The following is a 19,214-nucleotide window of genomic DNA, read 5'->3' as shown; positions in this document are numbered from 1 at the left end:
AGAGGCAGGCAATGTGGTGACTATGGAGTCACCACATAAGTCAGCTGTGACTTGACAGTACACAAACACACACAGAAAAATTGGTCTTGTCTGTTATTAGCTCCAGTCTCTGGATTTAAGTATCCACAAATATGGCCATGATAAAATTAAGATCTACTGATATGCAACAAAACAGATATATTTTATTACATTTACTTCCTTTAATATTGAACAAGCAAAGCTCCTCTTTTGTACATAATTCAATTCAAACTTAATATATTTAGCACTTTCAGCATGTATTTACAATCAGTGAGATAATAGGCAAAAACTAAACAAGATGCATCTTCAACTTGTGTATTAAACACAATTCAAAATGTACTATTTACAAAGGTCTCAGAATTCAAAACTCTTGTGTAAATTAGGAACCAATAAAAAGTGTTCTCTTTGCAAAAGGTTTTTGAAATGATGATTTTTGTTATGGTTTAAACATCTGAAATCTTCAGTAAAGTCTTCATTCAGTTTGGTGTGGCTTCAAATTAATTCCAGTAGTTCTAAAGCAGATGCAGCTTGTCTGTAGTCTGGTCTGGAATCTGATGTAATTATACACAAAGGAAATCTAAACAGGAAATCTTAATTCCATATTCCTGAATAGAGAATCAATCCGATAGGTGGTATTCATCTATTTCCCAATGTTCGTGTACACAAACATCACAGACATGAAACGTTCTTCACTCTTGCATAAAATGTGTGCACAATATTAGTCAGCAAGAATATGTTAAACTTTTTATGGATGTCAGTTGGCCACACATTTGTTGATTGAAAATAAAATATAATTAATTCCACAGTTCTTTTAGGAAGAGTTAATCATCAATTCCTGGTGTTTCACCTTGTTGTATTCTAGAAGCTATTCTAATGGCTTCTTCCAAAGACTGCTGTTCTCCAAGCTGAAACAAATTTTAAAAAATTGCAATATATGTTGAAATATATTTTGAGGGTTTTACTTTGAAGCAGATATTGTAAATTACATTTTGCACTATATTTAATTAACTGGCTCAGATGTACAAGAGAGAAAAGTATGTATCAGTCATATTTTTATGTATGCAGCTGTAATAGCAAGTGAGCAGCATAAACTATTTTTCCCTTTGAATAGCAAGCTGTGTTTTAAATGAGTGTTGAATCCCCATCAGTCTCAAAAGCAGTTTGCCATAAAACTTGGAGCATTAACTACAGCCTGAGAAATATACAATCAAAGCTCCCTCTGGTATGCTGTAGAAGTTGCACAATTTTTGGATCCTGGATTTCATCATTATATTTTGTCTTCTTATTAATAGCAATCTTTAAGCAATCTGATAGTGCTGACTAAGGCCCATTAAGCACCAATGTGTTTCCCCATTCAAGCAGCCTTTTGCTTCAGATCAGATTTTTAATTATGCAACAGCCTCCATATATGATGCAGGTTAGATTTTCTGTCACACAATTGCTCTGAAGTTGAGCGCACTTTTTAAAGGGAAATGTTGCAGTAAAGTAAAGAAACTTGTGCCTACAGGAATTTTTAAGCCCTCAACCTTCTTATAAATCAGCTGTATCCCTACAACCCTTTGTTAAAGCTTCTGACACTCACATTAGTGAGACAACTGATTTTATTAAAAAGATTGAGGGTTTAAAAATTCCTGCAGGCACAAATCTTCTTACTTTAGATGTCACAGCACTTTACACCAACATTCCTCATGAGGAAGCCAGACAGGTGGTAGAATATTATTTAGATAAAATGGAGGATTTATCACCCCCATTTTATTTTTTTGATCAAACTGTTGGACCTGTTGGAGGACAATTTTTTTTAGGTTTGATGACATTTAAAAGGCATTTTGTTGGAAACTATACACATTGTTGATTTACTACAACTTTTTTGGTAAATTAAGAAGATATTGTTTACAGTCTTTGTGACTTGGAAGCTGGGGTTACAGTTTTTTTCTTTGTTGGGTGGAGGCAGATCTTGGTGGGCTTGTGGGGTCAGTTCTGGATTGGTGATTAGGTCTGCTGCAGGCTCCTCATGGTCAGCCTCTGGAACAGGTGGGCCCTAGGGCATCTTCCAGGCAGGAGTCTCCTGGAGTTCCCTGCTCTACCCGAGACTATGTTTCTGGCTCCTCGGGCTCTTTCTTTGAGCCATGTCAGCGGGGGTCCTGACAGTAGCCAAATGCATTTAGTGTCCTGACACACAGGGATATGATGCTCAGATGACTTTAACTAATTTATCCAATTCTAAGACTGCATTAGAACAGGCCATTGCAGTTGCTCTGCAAGTGCAAAAGCACAGCACTACAGACCATATCATGTATGTTTATACAAATAACTACACTCAAAAAGATATACATGTTTATATTGCAAATCAAGCACACATAACTGAGAGTAGAAGCACACATTTAAACATTATTTTTCTACTTACCTGAACTGCAATTTGTGTTCCATTGGATGTAGCCAGCAATGTAACAGGTCTAGATTCTGCTGTAACTAAATGATGCCCATGTTGCTGATGTCCAATTTCAGGTGAAGCACTATGGAAGGCTGCTAAATCCTGAGCCACAATGGCAACCTTCATAAGAAACACATAAAGCTACATATTGAAAATCTAAACATTTAAAAATGTTTCATGCACAAATCATTACTAATATTCTACAGAGAGCCAATGGGTTTTACCCAGGGAGTAAGCCAACTTCACCTTGCAAAAATGGTGTGCATCTGGCATATTTGTCAACCAACAACCCCTTCTCAGACAGAAGGGGACATCCAGACTGACCCTGGGCTCCTTTTACCTGCTTGACAGCTGTTTATGATATCCCAAATGTAGAAGGAGACAACGGCCTTTTGCCAATTCTAGTAGTTCCAGCTTTTGGACTAATATAAGCTTGGTTACCTAGTAAACCCCCCCCCCCTCCCAAGAGCATTACACTCAGCTGGGGACAATTTTCTGGTGGTCTCTGACCCAAAAAGCATCTGGCTCTGGCGGAATCCTCTGCCAGGCCCGGCAGAATCTAGCTCAATTCTGCAGGATCTATAAGACAGAGGTGGATTTCGCACAGCACAAATATAACATCTTTAGAAGAACTTCATGTAACTCTGTTCCCCAAAATGAGTCCAGCCTGTTATATTTCTTTCAACCCAGGTTTTTCAAAAATCACTAAACTAGTGGTCTTTTCTCACTAACCCAATTTGAAGATGATTCTTGCCTGCTGAGTGAACACCAGTAGGCAGGAAACACTTTATTTCTCCTGTCCAGACCTCTTACCTTTGTTTCTGCTGCTTGCTCCTGCTATTTTGTGGGCTGCAAGAAATTCTCCACGGAGGTTTCCTCTGCTTGCAGCTCATCTGTTTGCTATTTCATTGTAAAAAGTAGATGAATAAAGTTTGTTTAGCCTAGCAATCCAGTGTATGGGTTGTTTTTCCTTTTTATTTTGAGCGGGCTATCTGCGAAGCTACAATGACATGATCAGAGAAGCTGCAATATGTGCATAGTTGTGTTGCTGCAGCTTTGCAGACAGCCCCCTCAAAACAAATAAATAAAAAAGAAAAACGACACACACACGGGATGGCTAGGCTAAACAAACTTTATTCATCTACTTTTTACAGTGAAATAGAAAACAGATGAGCTGCAAGCAGAGAAAACCTTTGTCGGAAACTTCTCAGAGAATCTCCAGCAGTACACAAAATGGTGGGCACTTCTGTGAAACTGACAAGAGTTACATGCAGTAGGAAGAAAATAGATCTGTTTTGGCTGGCGACACTTGTGTTCTCCTGTGCTGTGGGAACACAAAATCGCAAAACGGATCTTTTTGTAATGTCCTAAAGATGTTATATTTATGCTTTGCAGAATCCCTCAGAGATGTTCCACCAGTCCTAAGGCTGTTTCCATCTTTACTGTCCTCCCACCCCACCCCACCTATATCATCTTTACCTACTGTTATTCCCCATTTCTTCCCTTGCCTTGGTTATTCCTTGTTGTTTTTTCCTTTTCCTCCCGCCTCCTTTGACTAACTAACAGGTGCTATCTGGAATTTTTAATAGAATTGAGTGTTCAAAAGATAATTTTAAGCATAATTTTTATGTAATATGTTTTTAACTGCTGAATTTTGCTGTCAGTTGCCTTGAGCCTGACCTTGTCTGGAAAGGATGGGATAGAAATCAATCAATTAAAAATGACTATCTTTATTATGAGAAAAAGGCATGGGGAGTGCATCTCCATTGATATTCTGGATTAACTGGGAACTTTTTATAACTGTCAACCAAAATATCCTTCTGTATTGGCTAGTCAAAATAGGTCATGTTCCTATCTGGTTGACTAGTATCAGAAAGTGGCATGGAGGAGGAGAGCTGTTTGGATCTCTGAAATCTGTGCTATGGGGTTCCATAGTGATTTATCTAACTATAGCAACATGAAGTCAAGAGATCTGAAAAAGGTGTCATTAATATACTGATGATATCCAGCTCTACTGCTCTTTTCAGATGAACTGGGTAAATATGTGGATGTTCTGAACGGTTTCTTTGGGAGGCTATAAAGAGCTAGATAAGGGCAAATAGTTTGAGACTTAATCCAGATATGATTAAAGTATTGTTGGTTAATCATGTAGATAATCAGGTCAAATCAGCATGTACTGGATGGGGATTTACTCCCTTTGAAAGAGAAGGTTCTATCATGTGGGCTTTAACTAGGTGAAATGGTAGCATACAAATGTTTTAAACAAATAGATAAAATAAAGGTTCACAGCTTGGGGGTACCATTAGACCCATATCTGTAAATGGAGTTCCAGGTTTCCTCTGTGGCTGGTTTCCTCTGTGGCTGATGTGCTGTGGCTTTTCCTCAAAGGGTGATCTGGCCACAGTTAGCCATGGTGTGAGGTCAGGAGGCCGTCTCTGAACCCTATTCAGAAGCTTCAAACAGTGCTGTGGTGATAAGAAACTGACAAACTGGCCAACGACAAAATCTCACTAAATTCAAAAGTTACACCAGAACACTAGAAGCTAATTTCCTTCTGGGCACAATATTCTAATTATTTTAAGGCCTTTAATAGTTCAGAGGAAACAAAAGGGAGTATATGAGTTCTTAGCAACCCAAAGCGGGGGGGGGGGGGACTATTAAAAGATCAGGTGATTATAATTAGCTGTTTGCAAACTCAAATGTGCATTCTTTTGCTTTTTTATTATTGTTTGATGTCTGTAAGCCACACAAAAGCTTTGAGATAATACTGTAAATTTTCTTGTAATAGTGGAAGGAGGAGGGGGAGGAAGAGGACGACTTTTTATTTATATCCTGCCTTTCTCTCCTGTAATGAATCTCAAGGCATCTTACAAACTCCTTTTCCCTTCCTTTCTCCACAAGAGAGTTCTGAAGAACTGCAACTAGCCCAAGGTCACCCAGCAGGCTTCATGTGTGGGAGAGGGGAAACAAATCTAGTTCACCAGATGAGAGTCCTAATGTGGAGGAGTGGGGAATCAAACCCAGTTCTCCAAATTAGAGTCTACCTATTTTTAACCACTATACTGCACTGGCTCTAGTTCTGTAGAATGGCATCATGCATAGAGCTTCATGATGTAAATTATTACACAGCTAAGAGGGCATATTCTAGTTACTACATCTGTAGCTCTCTAAGGCTTTAACATTATGCAGGCTGCAAAATTATCTTAAATATTTTGTGAGATATTTGTGAGACTGTAGTTTTTTTACCTGTTGTCCTTCAGTGCCCTCTGCTGTAACCATTGCCACAGAATGTGTCCCTGCAGAAGAAATAACTGCATCATGGGCAGGGACTGTGATGGTTGTGCCATCTTGAGTTACCATAGTGATTGTATTTCCAATAGCCTGCATGTCAGCCTGAGATATATTAACCTGAAATAGAACATAAATTGTTAATTAATCTAACAAGAGCTACATTTGTGCCCTAAATTTTAATCACACTAACTTGGATTCACAAAGCATTTCTGTCAATGGAATGATTTCAACTTATGGAATGCAACATTCCTGTCTCACCCTGCACCCCAGGAACAGCAGGAGAGGGAAAGTTAAAAACAAACAAACTGTGCTCCATGAATGAAAGTCGCTGTAAAAGGATATTGAAGAACAAAATAAGAGTCAAAACTTGACAGTAGCTTTACTAAAATCTCTATATTAGGCTGGTTTCATAACTGAGAACCTTATCGTAAATGTTTTCCTTACTAAAGTTGTTCATATGTATTATTTTAGATTGTTATCAGATATTATCCTAATAGTAGCAGTAAGCAGATTGCAGAAATAAATTTTGGAACCACCAGGCATATGTAACATCTGTCTGAAGAACAATGTCAATAACTATTAATTAGATTTTGCCAAGCCAGAACTGGTAATTATTTCAGATATTATAAAGCTAAACTTCATGGATTCCAATATTTGCATGGGTAAACAAATGGGATAACTAAATGTAAACACTATTTCAAATTTTGAAACCCATTTTGCAGATTCAGCTTTGAATTGCACAGTACTTACATGCTGAGTTCCATCTTGGGAAATAAGAGCCACTTGCTGACTGAGCCCTGTTTGAGTCACTGTAGCAACCTGTGCAGAAACAACATCATCTCCTTCTACGCCTGTTACATATGTTATCTGTGATCCTTTGAGAACATCTTCACCTTGACCTATTTGATCAAAGGAAGAAGAACTTAGTTTACTTGTAGGCTAAAATATACCAAAAATAAGGAGAAAATATACTAAAAATAAGGGAGGATGAGAGGTAGCCTGGAGGTCATACTTCAGCGCTGACAGGCAGGAGAACGATGGTGTTGGGGCACAGAGAGTTAGGTTGCAGAGAAGGGATCCTAGATATCTGCATGCTGTCACCTCTTCTACTCTGCCCCCCACATCCTTGAGAGAGTAGTGGCACATGTTGTCCAGCCCACCAGCCCGGTGATGCTGCTTCTGAATGCCAGGTCAGTCCAAAATAAATCTTACCTCATCCAGGACTTGTTTTGGGATAAGGGGGCCAACCTGGTGTGCATCATGGAGACTTAGATGGGTGAACCGGGGTTCCGGCATTTAAGCAGCTCTGCCTCCTGGGTTACTGTGCGCAGCACCAGCCGAGGCTGGTGGGGGACTGGCCGTGGTCCATAGGAATTCCATCACCCTCACCAGATGGCCCATCCATTCTGTTTTTGGTGCATGGTTAGAAAGATACGTTTGGGTTGCTGCTGGTATACCACTCCCCTGCTGCCTCTCTGTCTGAGCTGGCAGAGGAAGTCTTGGAAGCTCCCAGAGCAGTGATTCTGGGAGGGCTTCAACCTCCACATCAAGAATGCCTTTGATGGTCTAGTTCAGTGGTGGCAAAGCTTTGGCACTCCAGATGTTGTGGACTACAATTCCCATCAGCCCCTGTCAGCATGGCCAATTGGCCATGCTGGCAGGGGCTGATGGGAATTGTAGTCCACAACATCTGGAGTGCCAAAGCTTTGCCACCACGGGTCTAGTTTAAGCTTCACATGCCGCTCCTCCACTGTAGGGGTGGGAGACCCATCAAAATGGTCGGCCCTTGAAGAAGGATGGAATCCCGAGGATTACTGCAAGTTCTGGGGGATTTTCCTGGTGACATGATCAGCGCTCCTGTTGAGGCCCTGGTCTCACTTTAGAATGATGAGATTAAGAGGGCCATCAACACAATCTCTCCTGAGCACCCTTAGGAAAAAATATTGTCAAGATGGAGACATGGTTGAGATTTACAAATTTAATCACTCTATGGCGATCTATCTATCTATATCCAAATGGTCTGCTTTGATAGTCTCTAGATTCTGCATTCACTGTCAGACAGTGCAAATAAAATAACTTTTAACTAATCAATGATCCTGTGGATGATATTTTCACTCTATTGTTTTAGCTATCATAGTTAAAATATATTAATATATCAGCAAGATATAACTGGTGAGGTTGCTCATATGGTAGAAAATTAAGTAGATAGTAAACATAAAGTACAAACCTGGAGGTGGCTCAAAAAACGCTTCCTGCTCTTCTTCTATTGGCTCTGTATCATTGTGCGCTGTCCGCTTATGCATTGCAAGTGTCGAAATTTGTTTATATGTTTTCCCACAGTGATTACAGTTATATGGTTTGGAATGTGTATGTACAACATGGTGTTTATATAAGCTGGAATATTCTGTAAAGCGTTTATCACAACCAGGGACTGTACATACATAAGGCTTCTCCCCTAGACAGAAAAAAACAGGCAGTGAGGAAAACTGAATATGACATGCTAGCAAATTAAATAGCTGAAACATACCAATATACTTTTATTACTATTGATTATTATTACCATTATTATTACTGTACAGAGCTGTAGGACGTTCTGAATCATAGTGCAATTCAGTTTGGCATGTTTTTCCAAGTCAGTCTTGGTGATTATTTTTGTTTTTAGAATATTTATTATTTATTTATTATGTGATTTATAAACCGCCTCACCCCCAAAGGGCTCGAGGCGGCTCACAGGATAGCTGCACATACAACGACAATCAGCAAAACATATCAACACAAGAGTGCAGCTCAATTCATCAACACTTAAAACTTAAAACTATAAAACCCAGTACAGTTTCGATTACATATTGGTTAAAATATCAAAATATCAAAATATCAGAATATCAAATATCAAAGCGCCCGATCCACAGGCCAACAAAGGGAGGGGTAGGTCAGCCCAAGATGGAAACCAGGGCCCGACTAGATGGTAAACGCAGCTTCAGTGGGGGGTGATAAAACCGCGGCCAGCCCCCCCCAAAGGCCCGGTGGAATAGCTCAGTCTTACAGGCCCCTGCGAACTCACCAAGGTCCCGCGAGGGCCCGGACAGCTGGAGGTAGAGCATTCCACCAGGCCAGGGCCGTGAAAGGCCCTGGCCCGGTCGTGAGCCAGCCAGCGACCATCGCAGGGCCAGGATCTCCAGTAGCTCTGTCGCCGCCAACGAAAGTGGCCTATTTGGGACATAGGGGTGATGCGGTCCTGTAGGTATGAGGGCCCCATGCCGCCAGAAGGCCTTAAAGCGTTGTCATCACCAACACCTTTGAAGACGCATCCGAACTCCACTGGAAGCCAGTGCAGGCAACGCAGCACAGGGGTGATGTGATCTGAATAACCACCACCTGTCAGAAGCCGGGCTGCCGATTCTGGACCAGCTTCAACTTCCGGATCAGTCGCATGGGAAGGCCCGCGTCCAGAGCGAAGTTACAGTAATCCAGCCTCGAGGTGACCGTCGCATGGATCACAGTGGCCAAGTCGGACTGGGAGAGATAGGAGCCAGCCGCGCCTGATGGAGGTGAAAACGCAACCTGGTGACATGGGCCACCTGGCCCTCCATCGATAGTGAAGAGTCCAGGCGGACCCCCAGGCTGCAGGCCAAAGATACCGGGCCAACTCAACCCCTCCAAGACCGGGCGTCCGGAATTCCCCTGGTCTCTCCCCCCGGCCCAGCCAAAGGACCTCCGTCTTTGTTGGATTAAGTTTTAACCTGCTCTGCCTCAACCAACCAGCTACCGACTCCAAACAGTGCTGAAGAGCTACAGGGGCAGAGGCCGCCCTATCAACAGAATGAGCTGGATGTCATCCACATATTGGTGACAACCCAGCCCAAACTCCCGGGCACCAGCTGAGCGAGGGGTCGCATGTAGATGTTAAATAAGAGCGGGGAAAGCAAGGTTCTGGGGACCCCACAACTAAGTGGGGCCCTATGGGAGGCCTCCTCCCCGCACCATACCTGCTGACCCTGACCCTGGAGAAACGAGGCAATCCACTGAAGGACAGTGCCCCGTACTCCAGAGGTGGCCAGGCGGTGGATCAAAAGGTCGTGATCGACCATATCAAACGCTGCTGTAAGATCTAATAAAATCAGCAGCGCCGATCCGCCTCGGTCTAGCTGCATGCGGAGTGTATCTGTGACGGCGACGAGGACGGTCTCCGTCCCATGTCCAGCACGGAAACCGGACTGGAAGGGATTGAGCGCCGATGTGTCCTCCAGGAAACCCTGAAGCTGCTCCAACACCACTCTCTCCATTACCTTCCCCAGAAACGAAAGATTCGAGACGGGGCGGTAATTGGCCAGATCACCAGGATCTAAGGATGGTCTTTTCAAGAGTGGGCGGACCACTGCCTCCTTCAACCCACCCGGAAACACTCCTTGCTCAAGGGAGCAGTTAACTATTTTCAACAGGTGGGGTCGTAACTCCTCCCGGCAAGCTTTTATTAGCCAGGAGGGGCACGGATCCAGAGGACAGGTAGTAGGTCTAACAGCAGCTAGGACCCTGTCAACATCGGACTCGCGGAGCAGGGAAAACCGGTCCAAACTTGGACCTGAAGACGGCGAAGGAGCCTCGAGTTCTCTTACTGTATCAAATGTGGCTGGAAGGTCCCGGCAGAGTGACATGACTTTATCTACAAAAAAGCTCTGAAATGCCTCACAGCCAATAGCCAATTGAGAATTTGTGGATCCCTCCACCAAAGAGGTGAGGGTCCGAACGGTCCGAAATAATTGTGCCGGGCGAGAGCTAGCAGATGCGAGGGAGGATGAAAAATAAGCCCTCTTCACCCTCCTTATCGCCAACTCATAGGCCTTCATAAACGTCCTATAGGTTGTTCGTGCCGCTCCGTCGCGAGACTTCCTCCACGCTCGCTCTAGCCGTCTGAGTTCCCGCTTCATCTGGCGCAGCTCCTCAGTATACCAAGGAGCCTGCCGTGAGCGGGGGCGCAGAGGGCGCTTGGGAGCAATTTCCTCGATGGCATCGGAGAGTCTGGAATTCCAGTCCACCACCTGCTCATCGAGGGTACCAGAGGGCTCAGGGTCCCGCAGGGCATTCAGGAACCCGATCGGTTCCATAAGTCTCCGCGGGCGGACAAAAATAAGTCCGTCGCCTAGACGGGGTTGGCGCGGCCGATCCATCCGGACCTTCAGGGCAAAATGGTCGGACCATGGCACTCTGCTAACAGAGGATACCGCCATATCCACTCCTGCCCCAAAGACCAGGTCCAAAGTGTGACCGGCTTCATGGGTGGCGCCGGTGTTTAATAGGGAGAGTCCCAGCGTCGCCATGGATGACACCAGGTCCACTGCCGCTGAACATGAGGCGGCGTCCACATGGACGTTGAAGTCCCCCAAGACAATGAGTCGAGGGAAGCACAACGCCCACTCAGCCACCGCCTCCAGCAGCCGTGGCAGGCCGTCGCCAGGTGCGCTAGGCGACCGGTACACCAGGAAGACGGCCAACCACTCCTCTGACAACCACTCCAAGCCAGCACATTCGAACCCAGGAATTTGAGGGGCAGGGACTGGCACCAATGAGTCCTCCCTCAAAGGCCAAAACAGGTCTAGGTGGGCTCTCCCCTGCCTTTTATTGACAGAATCAAGCCCTAGAAAGCTGTGGTTGCCTAGCAACAGCCACTGAGGGACTCTGTTACTTAAAGCCACATGCACTACATTGATCATTTTTTTGGTTTTTTAAATTTCCCAATGTTTAGATTTCACAAATTTTTTTGCAAACCTTTGAAACATACGTCTTGTCCACTCACCACTCCAATCACCTGATTTAACCATCTAAAGATTTGGCCAACTTGGCTATTAGAATATAAGATATATAAGATACCCAATTAAGATAAAAAGAAGCAGAAGTCAAAGTGCAATATATTCAGCTTCCAAAGACAATATAAACCAATCAAAACATCCTTCCCCTGCCAGGTGACAACCTAAATTCCTGTTATGATGGAACCTAGAGAAGAGCCCACTTTACAGAGCACAGTGAATGAGGAAGTCAGAGAGGAATACATGCTGGACTGGTGTACTGTGGTCCCATTTACTTTATTAAGCCAAAGCTCACACAGTAAAGAAACAGTGTCCCAGCATCACTTTCTAGGACCTATTCTATAGGAAAGAATTAAGCCATCACAAAACAGTGCCATTCAGACCTAATCGTTCCAGGCAATACAGAATAATGCCATGATCAATGGTATTTAAGCCAGCAACAGACCCAGAAAACCAACAAAAATGCATTCGGGAACTATGCTGCAGTTTGTTCATAATTTGAAAATTCATAGTAACCAATCCTCCAATCAATCACTGACAGAATTTTCATCATCACTATAAAATATTTTAGCATATTCAAATACATATATCATCTCTTCACAGCATGGTTCACATTCTCAGACGTGTGAACTACAGTTCTCAGTAGATTCTCAGTTGCATGAGATGGGTGCCCAATTTTAAAACTACATTATTTCCCTAATTCAGCTTAACACAACATATGTTTGACCTCTCTGCCCATTACGTCAAAGCTGGAAAAAATATTCTTGAGCTCCAGAAATGTTGAAGAATGTGACTTAGAACTAGAATGGGTGAGTTTATTCGTTCTACACATAATTCCACATTCATACATGCACTCATATGATTGTTTAGGATTTAAGTTTTTCACTTCACAATTTAATACAACACAAATGCAATTTCTCCATTGGAAGTATAGCGCTATCCCAAAAACTTCTAGATTAAGTGAGAAGGCCCACCACCACCATTGACTTCAGTTTTGTTCAGAGCTATTTTACGTAATATCTCCCAAACAAACCAGGAAGAAGACAGACAAAGCAGATGAGTATAAGCAAAATTCTATAAAACATAACTCAAATACCTGTATGTATTCTCACATGGTTCTTATAATTAGTTGCACTGGCAAAGGCTCTCCCACATCCTGGCTCAGTACAATAATAGGGTCTTTCCCCTGTATGTGTCCTGATGTGAACCTTTCTAATATTAGATGTTGTGAATGACCTCCCACATCCTTCAAAGGGGCATTTGAATGGTCTTTCTCCTAGGAAATGTAAAAAGGTAGTTAATCAGTACACATTTTAAGAAGTGGTACTTATATCAGTTGGCTTACATTTGACAATTCTGCCATTAACTTTGCAAATTTCTTCAACTTCTTTTTATCCTGAAGATATTAGCCTTCTGCTAATATTAGATGAACAGCCTTTTCTAATGCACAGCTAGTGGCACTATTTAAAGTAAGTCACAAAACTGATTATAGCTGCAATCTTAAACACCCTTGGTAAGAAATAAGTCCACTTGAACTTGCTGGAACAGAACATACATAGGAGAAGGCTGTCTGTATATTTACTGCAAGTGAACATCTTTGTTTTGGTTCATAGGCACCTACCCACCAGAACATTTCGCATAGAGGGATTTTGCTTCCATTTACCCTTCAGCAACCTAATCTTGAAAATAATGCCTTTTTTAAAAAAAAGTGCTATTTAAACTCAGGAAACTTCAAATGTGGCTTGAACACCTTGAGCTGCTTGATTAGAAAATGCAGACCAAGTAATCTGAATGTATGCATAGCCTGTTTCTTGAATGTCTGTTATTTCTGTCAATGCACTGTGACTAAAGTGAGAAATCTGAAGAAGCAGCAGGCAGGATTCAGCTTAAATGAGGAACTGGCTTGATCACCCTTTTCTCTTGCATCAGTGGAAAAGCTAGTAGAATCCAACCCAATGTATTCAGTAGTTGTAATGTCTCTTTCGTGTCCATCAGATGCGTTTTTATTTATAATTACACATAATTACGGTATATAGCTCATTGTGTTATAAAAAAAGGTAATTCCCCAAAACAATCATTCTACTAAAATTGAATGGCTCACTTTTAAAAGCAGAGAATAACAAACTTTCATGCAAGCATGTTTCTGTTAAGCAATGCATTAAATATTAGCAGACTTTGGTGCTTCTACTGCTTCAGCATACTTCTTAAATCAAGGAACAATTTTTAAAGAAAAGGACCACAGCCTAGCAAACTACTTTAACAAGCAACCCGACATAGAGGTCTTAGAAAAGAGTAACTCTGCTTAGGACTGCACTGTAAGTTAGTGCACACCTAAAGGTACTTTTGACTTCTTTTCTTGAATCATTAAACCCTCTTACCCCTGCCCCCTGTTTGTGAATGCCCCTCACCCAGGTTCGAACATGGTGTATCATGCAGCACAAGGAACTACTGATTGAGAAAGAGAAGTCAATAGCAAAGGGACACTGAGCTAGCTGCGCAGTTCTTCAGACTGTGGCCATGGAAATTAGTTCTTCATCTCAAAATGGCATGCATGTGTCCCTGGCTTAATTTACACACCACTGTCTTAAACACAGCTACATGGATCAATAGTTGAAGCCCTACAATGAATGTTATATTGCTGGCGTACCCTGATGCTGCTGTGCTGCATTTTCTCATTTGCTTTGCTAAGAACTGTCGAGTTTCTGTATACTGTCATGCCACAGAGAGAAGCCTAAGAGGGATAGGTGAAAGCAGAATTTTTATAATTCAACGTGTTACTAAGGTATTTATTAGACAACTCATTATTATGAAAAGCCTTAAAATAGATCTCTCAGATAGGAAACTATTATCTTATCAGTAGGGGAAACTGCAAATCACTCATTAGCAAAGTTGTCAGTTTTCTGCCCAAAAGACATATGAGTTTTTAAGTATACATACTACAGTGGAATGTTGCTATAGTTTCTGTGATCTTTATTTGATCATATTACTCGCAGAAAATAATTGAATTGTACTTGGATCCACCCAGTAACAGCTTTTCCTCAAAGCCAGGCTTTAGTTCAAACATAAGGAAAGGAATGTCTGCAAGAATGTTACACAACCTGTTTGTAACCCTGCCCTTCATGCTTTTATCTTCTCTTTTTTAAGAAAGCAAATAGCTGGAACCAGGATATTTTGGAAGTTAGACAGTAGAAACAGATCCTGGAAAAGCACAGGAAAAGTTCCTCATTACCAGAAATTTTTCGACCTGCCAAAGAGATTCCGCTACTTCAAATGTCTACTAGTTTTCAACCAAAGTAATGCACTACATAGAATTAGTATAAAATATGTCCATGAATCTGCTTGTTTGCAGGCAATTTAAAAAGGAGTAGTGGGTTCCTTGAATCTTCTCACTCCTATCACTTAAAAAAACCCACCTCAATTCCTTCTGTCAGTCCACTTTTTCTTAGTGTACTTCAAATCCAGAAACTCAGTTGGGGAAATAATGGTAGATTTTGCGGGGCGGGGGGCACATTCTAGCGCACAGACTGCATTACTGTCACAAAACATTACCTCACTTTTTAGGTGGAGTTATATAAAGTTTTATAAGTAAACATCAAATTATAATGTATTATCACAACCAAAACGCTTTCAGACAAACAATTATACAGTTGCACTCATCAAGAAGCTGGAACTAATGGCAGCTTCCAATAAGTACACTATTACTGCGACATAATTAATGCATGAAGGTACATTTAGTATTTGTACAGGTGGATAGTGGATGTTCTTGGAATGCGTTTATATTTACAGACAAATTACAATCACTCGTATTAATTAGTCAGATGTTATTTGATAACCTCCTTTCACTTTTCTAATAACACCATAAGGCAAATACCTCAAGAGAGAGAGAGAGAGGGCGAAGTCAAGCATATCATGGTCATACCTCCATTATGGCTATGCTATGAAACACATGTCGGTCTACAAAGCATACAAATGTGCACTGCTTCAAGTGCTACTATCTAAAAATGCTGCTGTTACTGCAAGACAAAGCAAAAGGAGGAGTTCCCCAACATCACCCTCTTGTGTTGCAATGCTGAAAGGCACACTATAGTTACATCTACACAGTATGAGCCAATGTTGTAATGCCTCCTTCTCTAGTTGAGGCCCTTTGAGAGAACTCCAAACGCTTACTGCTTCTAGTACTTTCCCATTTAGTACAAGTCTATTGAGAGTGAGTTTAAATTAGAAGAATGGCAGTATCACTATATCTATGCTGTTCCTCCTCTCCATGGATTCAGTAGTGTATGGAGATGGCATCTGTGTTTCCAGGCTGCTGAAGCCAGCTAGTGGTGCTGCAAAGCCCACCTGCATCTGAGACCCCTCACTATATGAAATGATGGGGAATGAAAACATCATGTGCTGTTGTTACTCAGTTCAGCTAAGGAGACAAGGGAGAAGATAAACAAAGCATAAAGAGACTTGGACACAGTGGTAGAGCGGGACTTGGGCTGCTGCAAGAAAAAAGGGAATAATATGGGGTGCAGAGACTTGTAGATAGGACAATAGATGAAGATGGGTAAAAGAGTGTTCTAAGATGCACAGTGAGGAGAAAAAAAGAGAATGCATACTGCATAACGGAAGAGAAAAGGAGGCAGGATTAACAGAAACACATAGCAGAACTGGGAGAGAAGAGATAATGCATTATACATATGCAGATAATGTATTAAGGAGAATCCTGCATTAAAATAGTTACAAAATGTTTTTCTTTGGTTAACACATAATGCAATAAAAATACAGAGATGCCAGTCAGAACAATTTGGGTTCTCATCACTGCTCTAGCCTCCCCTGCTGTCCCACCCAATGACAAAAAGAAAACTTTAGGACGATGATCTGAAGTGCATTGCCTAAAACATTCCTGCAACCAACAATGATGATCACCCATATCATCCTGACAGTAGAGTGATGAAAGGTAACAGAGGTATAGGAAAAGCACTGTATCTTACACAGCCAGATCTAAAACCACCTGCTTCATGCACATGAAAGGTACTGAACAGAAAGTTGATAAAAGTTACTCAGATCACATAAGCATGGGAAGCTCCATGACTGACCATTTGATATTGTTCTTTGGTATCTGACAGCATGCCTTGGTATCATGTATTAGAACTAAAAAGATGGCATGATCTGTCACTATGGAGAGAAACAGTATCTTGCATAACTGGAATTAAAATGTTATTAACTTGATTATGATTTGCAGTTTGAAAAAAGTATTGTGTAAAAGCAATTCAGGCTTCAAAAATAAATTCTGCAGCAGTGAAGAAATTTGGGAGAAAATGCTTAAAACAAAAATGGAAACCATCATGTGGTCAACTAGATCCTTTCAAACATCACTTTGTTTGTACAAAATGTATTACCATAAAATATAATATGCACTGGATGCAATAAGTATGTTGTGTACCTGTGTGTGTCCTGATATGTTTCTGTAGATCTCCCGAAGTCTTAAATGACTTTGTGCAGTTTTCTTCTGAACACCGATATGGCTTCTCTCCAGTGTGGGTTCGGACGTGGCTTTTTAGCCCATAACCTTGAAATACATTTTAAGAGCACTTTAAGTTTAGGAACATCAATAAAGTTTGCCAGGATATGTATCCTTTATCCCATTTGTATCAGGTTTTCTATTGATCTGTTTAATCAATATATTTTACACTGGGCAAGTAGAGAGTTGTCCTTGGGATTTATACATCTTTCTTTCTCTGACTTTTGTCTCACCAAATAGACATGTTTGGGTAACAATGCAAGCAAACTTCTGTTTAGTTCATATGATCAGACCATTGGTTCCCATGTACCTTCTTTTATTAGTAATATCTGTATCATGCCCCACCCACTCTGAGGACCTCAAAGCACCATACACAAGAAGATCTGGTTTGTTTCAGAGATACCAATTATAGGGGTTTTTAAAACATTGGTAGATGTACATGTCTGTATGGAAGACAAGATAAATCCTGATAATGTGTGAAGATCATACATTCATAATGGTTTGTACAGATGTATACATTATTTTAAAGCAGGTATACATCCATGTAAGTAAAGAGAAGCATCATGTGTGAAGCAACTCAGACTCAATTCAGACTATTTGCTCAGCCCAGACTTATTTGCAGTACTCATTCTTGTACCAGTAAGAAGACAGACAGAAAAGGGAAGGATAAGCAGCATACAATCTATGCCATGGTAAAGTCTCAAAAAGACTGAAAGGATGGGGAAAAAAGTATTTGAGGAGGGAAATTTCATCACTGGTCTAGAGAAAAACACTGCTCTTCTAGATCAAATTTGCAACTTTGGGAGTAATCCTAAGCAGGTGCACTCATAAGTAAGTCCCATTTTGTTCAATGGAACTTAGTCCCATGAAGTATTCTTAGGTTTGTGGCCTTTTGTCTCTCCAGGTCCTTAATATTCCCTTTTAGTTTTTCTATTGAGACCTTTAATCACAGCTAATCTCTCCTGCCAGCCAAATCTAATCAGCTGAAGAAGAGAGAAATCCACAGCACAATAAACTATGGTCTATACAGAAGGTAAATCATTCCCTGAGAGTCTAATGGCTTTGTTTCTCTAGTAACCCTCCTGTTCTTGTTTGGATGGTCTTTTGTTTTGAATAACAATTTTCCTTATAAACTGCAACCATAACATGTGACAGCATAATCAAATGTTGTATGTAGTCTCCTGGCACAGATCTTTATTCAAGGACAAATCGATATCATTTGTATAAATCTCAAGTACCTTTTGTCCACAAGTAGGGTGAGACACATAGATGGGACAGGACAATGCAACGGAGAAAAAGTGCTGCAATATGTCACATTTTCTTAGATTTTTCCTATTATTTTTATTTATTAATGTAAACATGGTCAGTAAAGAGGCAGTCCAGAAGAACTTTTGAAACAACAAAAATGCATTAAGAAACTCCATGGTCTTACCTGTTGCAAATGCTTTGCCGCAACCTAGGTGTTCACACTGATAGGGCCGATCTCCTGTGTGTGACCTTTCATGTACCTATTAAGAGATATCTATTGTTTTTATGCGGAAACATGTATTCTCTAACATAATGTAATGTTCCACTATTCCTTGAACCAACACGAGGGCACACAAGGCAACGTGTCAAGGTTTCCAAAGAACCATAACATACGTGCGTAAATAGAATACAAGTACCTTATAGATAGAGGAGTGGGAAAGGAGAGCAGGAATCAGTTTGGCTGTGCCTGAAACTGGGAATGAAACCTACAACTTGCTTCCTCTATAGACAGACAACATGAAAAACACACTGCATAGCATCAGGATTACAACAACTTGTGTTTGTCTCATTATGGTAATGGAATCTTGGAACAGAAATGTTTACCTTGGGATAATTATTTTAGCCAAGGAATGGCTGTGGTGAGGATTCAAAAGATCTGAAAAAATGGGGCCAGTTCTTGCTATCGTTTCAGAAGGGTTGGAGATATTTCCCAGAACTTTAAAAAGGAAATCTGAAGTTTCTTGTCACCTTTTGTGAGTTGACAACATTACATCTCAGTTGCCATTTTGGGCAGGTTAGGTAACCCCTCAAAACCTGGAGGCATAGGCCTTATGTTGTGGTTTGTGGAACCTGCATAAGGGTTCAGTGCCCCTTGTCTTGTGGCAGGTGAATTGTCCAGGGCTTGGCAGGGAACTGA

At 41.4% G+C, this 19,214-nt stretch overlaps 1 protein-coding gene across 4 annotated transcripts in view; it reads right to left on the bottom strand.

Moving 5' to 3' along the window:
• Positions 1-162: 162 nt before the first annotated feature.
• Positions 163-19,214, bottom strand: part of ZNF143 (zinc finger protein 143) — a 46,502-nt gene continuing 27,450 nt past the window's right edge. For all 4 annotated transcript variants that reach the window (XM_048485586.1, XM_048485587.1, XM_048485589.1 and 1 more), the window contains 8 exons: positions 18,483-18,558; positions 16,973-17,098; positions 12,638-12,817; positions 7,968-8,195; positions 6,491-6,639; positions 5,696-5,857; positions 2,423-2,569; positions 163-923 (listed from right to left, as the gene is read on the bottom strand). In XM_048485586.1, coding sequence (XP_048341543.1) covers positions 840-923; positions 2,423-2,569; positions 5,696-5,857; positions 6,491-6,639; positions 7,968-8,195; positions 12,638-12,817; positions 16,973-17,098; positions 18,483-18,558 — 1,152 coding nt within the window. In that variant the 3' untranslated portion in view covers positions 163-839. The remainder of the gene's footprint in view (positions 924-2,422; positions 2,570-5,695; positions 5,858-6,490; positions 6,640-7,967; positions 8,196-12,637; positions 12,818-16,972; positions 17,099-18,482; positions 18,559-19,214) is intronic.

The sequence above is a fragment of the Sphaerodactylus townsendi genome, linkage group LG02 (genome assembly GCF_021028975.2).
Source record: "Sphaerodactylus townsendi isolate TG3544 linkage group LG02, MPM_Stown_v2.3, whole genome shotgun sequence".
In the NCBI taxonomy this organism is placed as follows: domain Eukaryota; kingdom Metazoa; phylum Chordata; class Lepidosauria; order Squamata; family Sphaerodactylidae; genus Sphaerodactylus; species Sphaerodactylus townsendi.
Note: the sequence above shows the minus strand (reverse complement) of the source record. Positions and strands in the feature narration are given on the sequence as shown.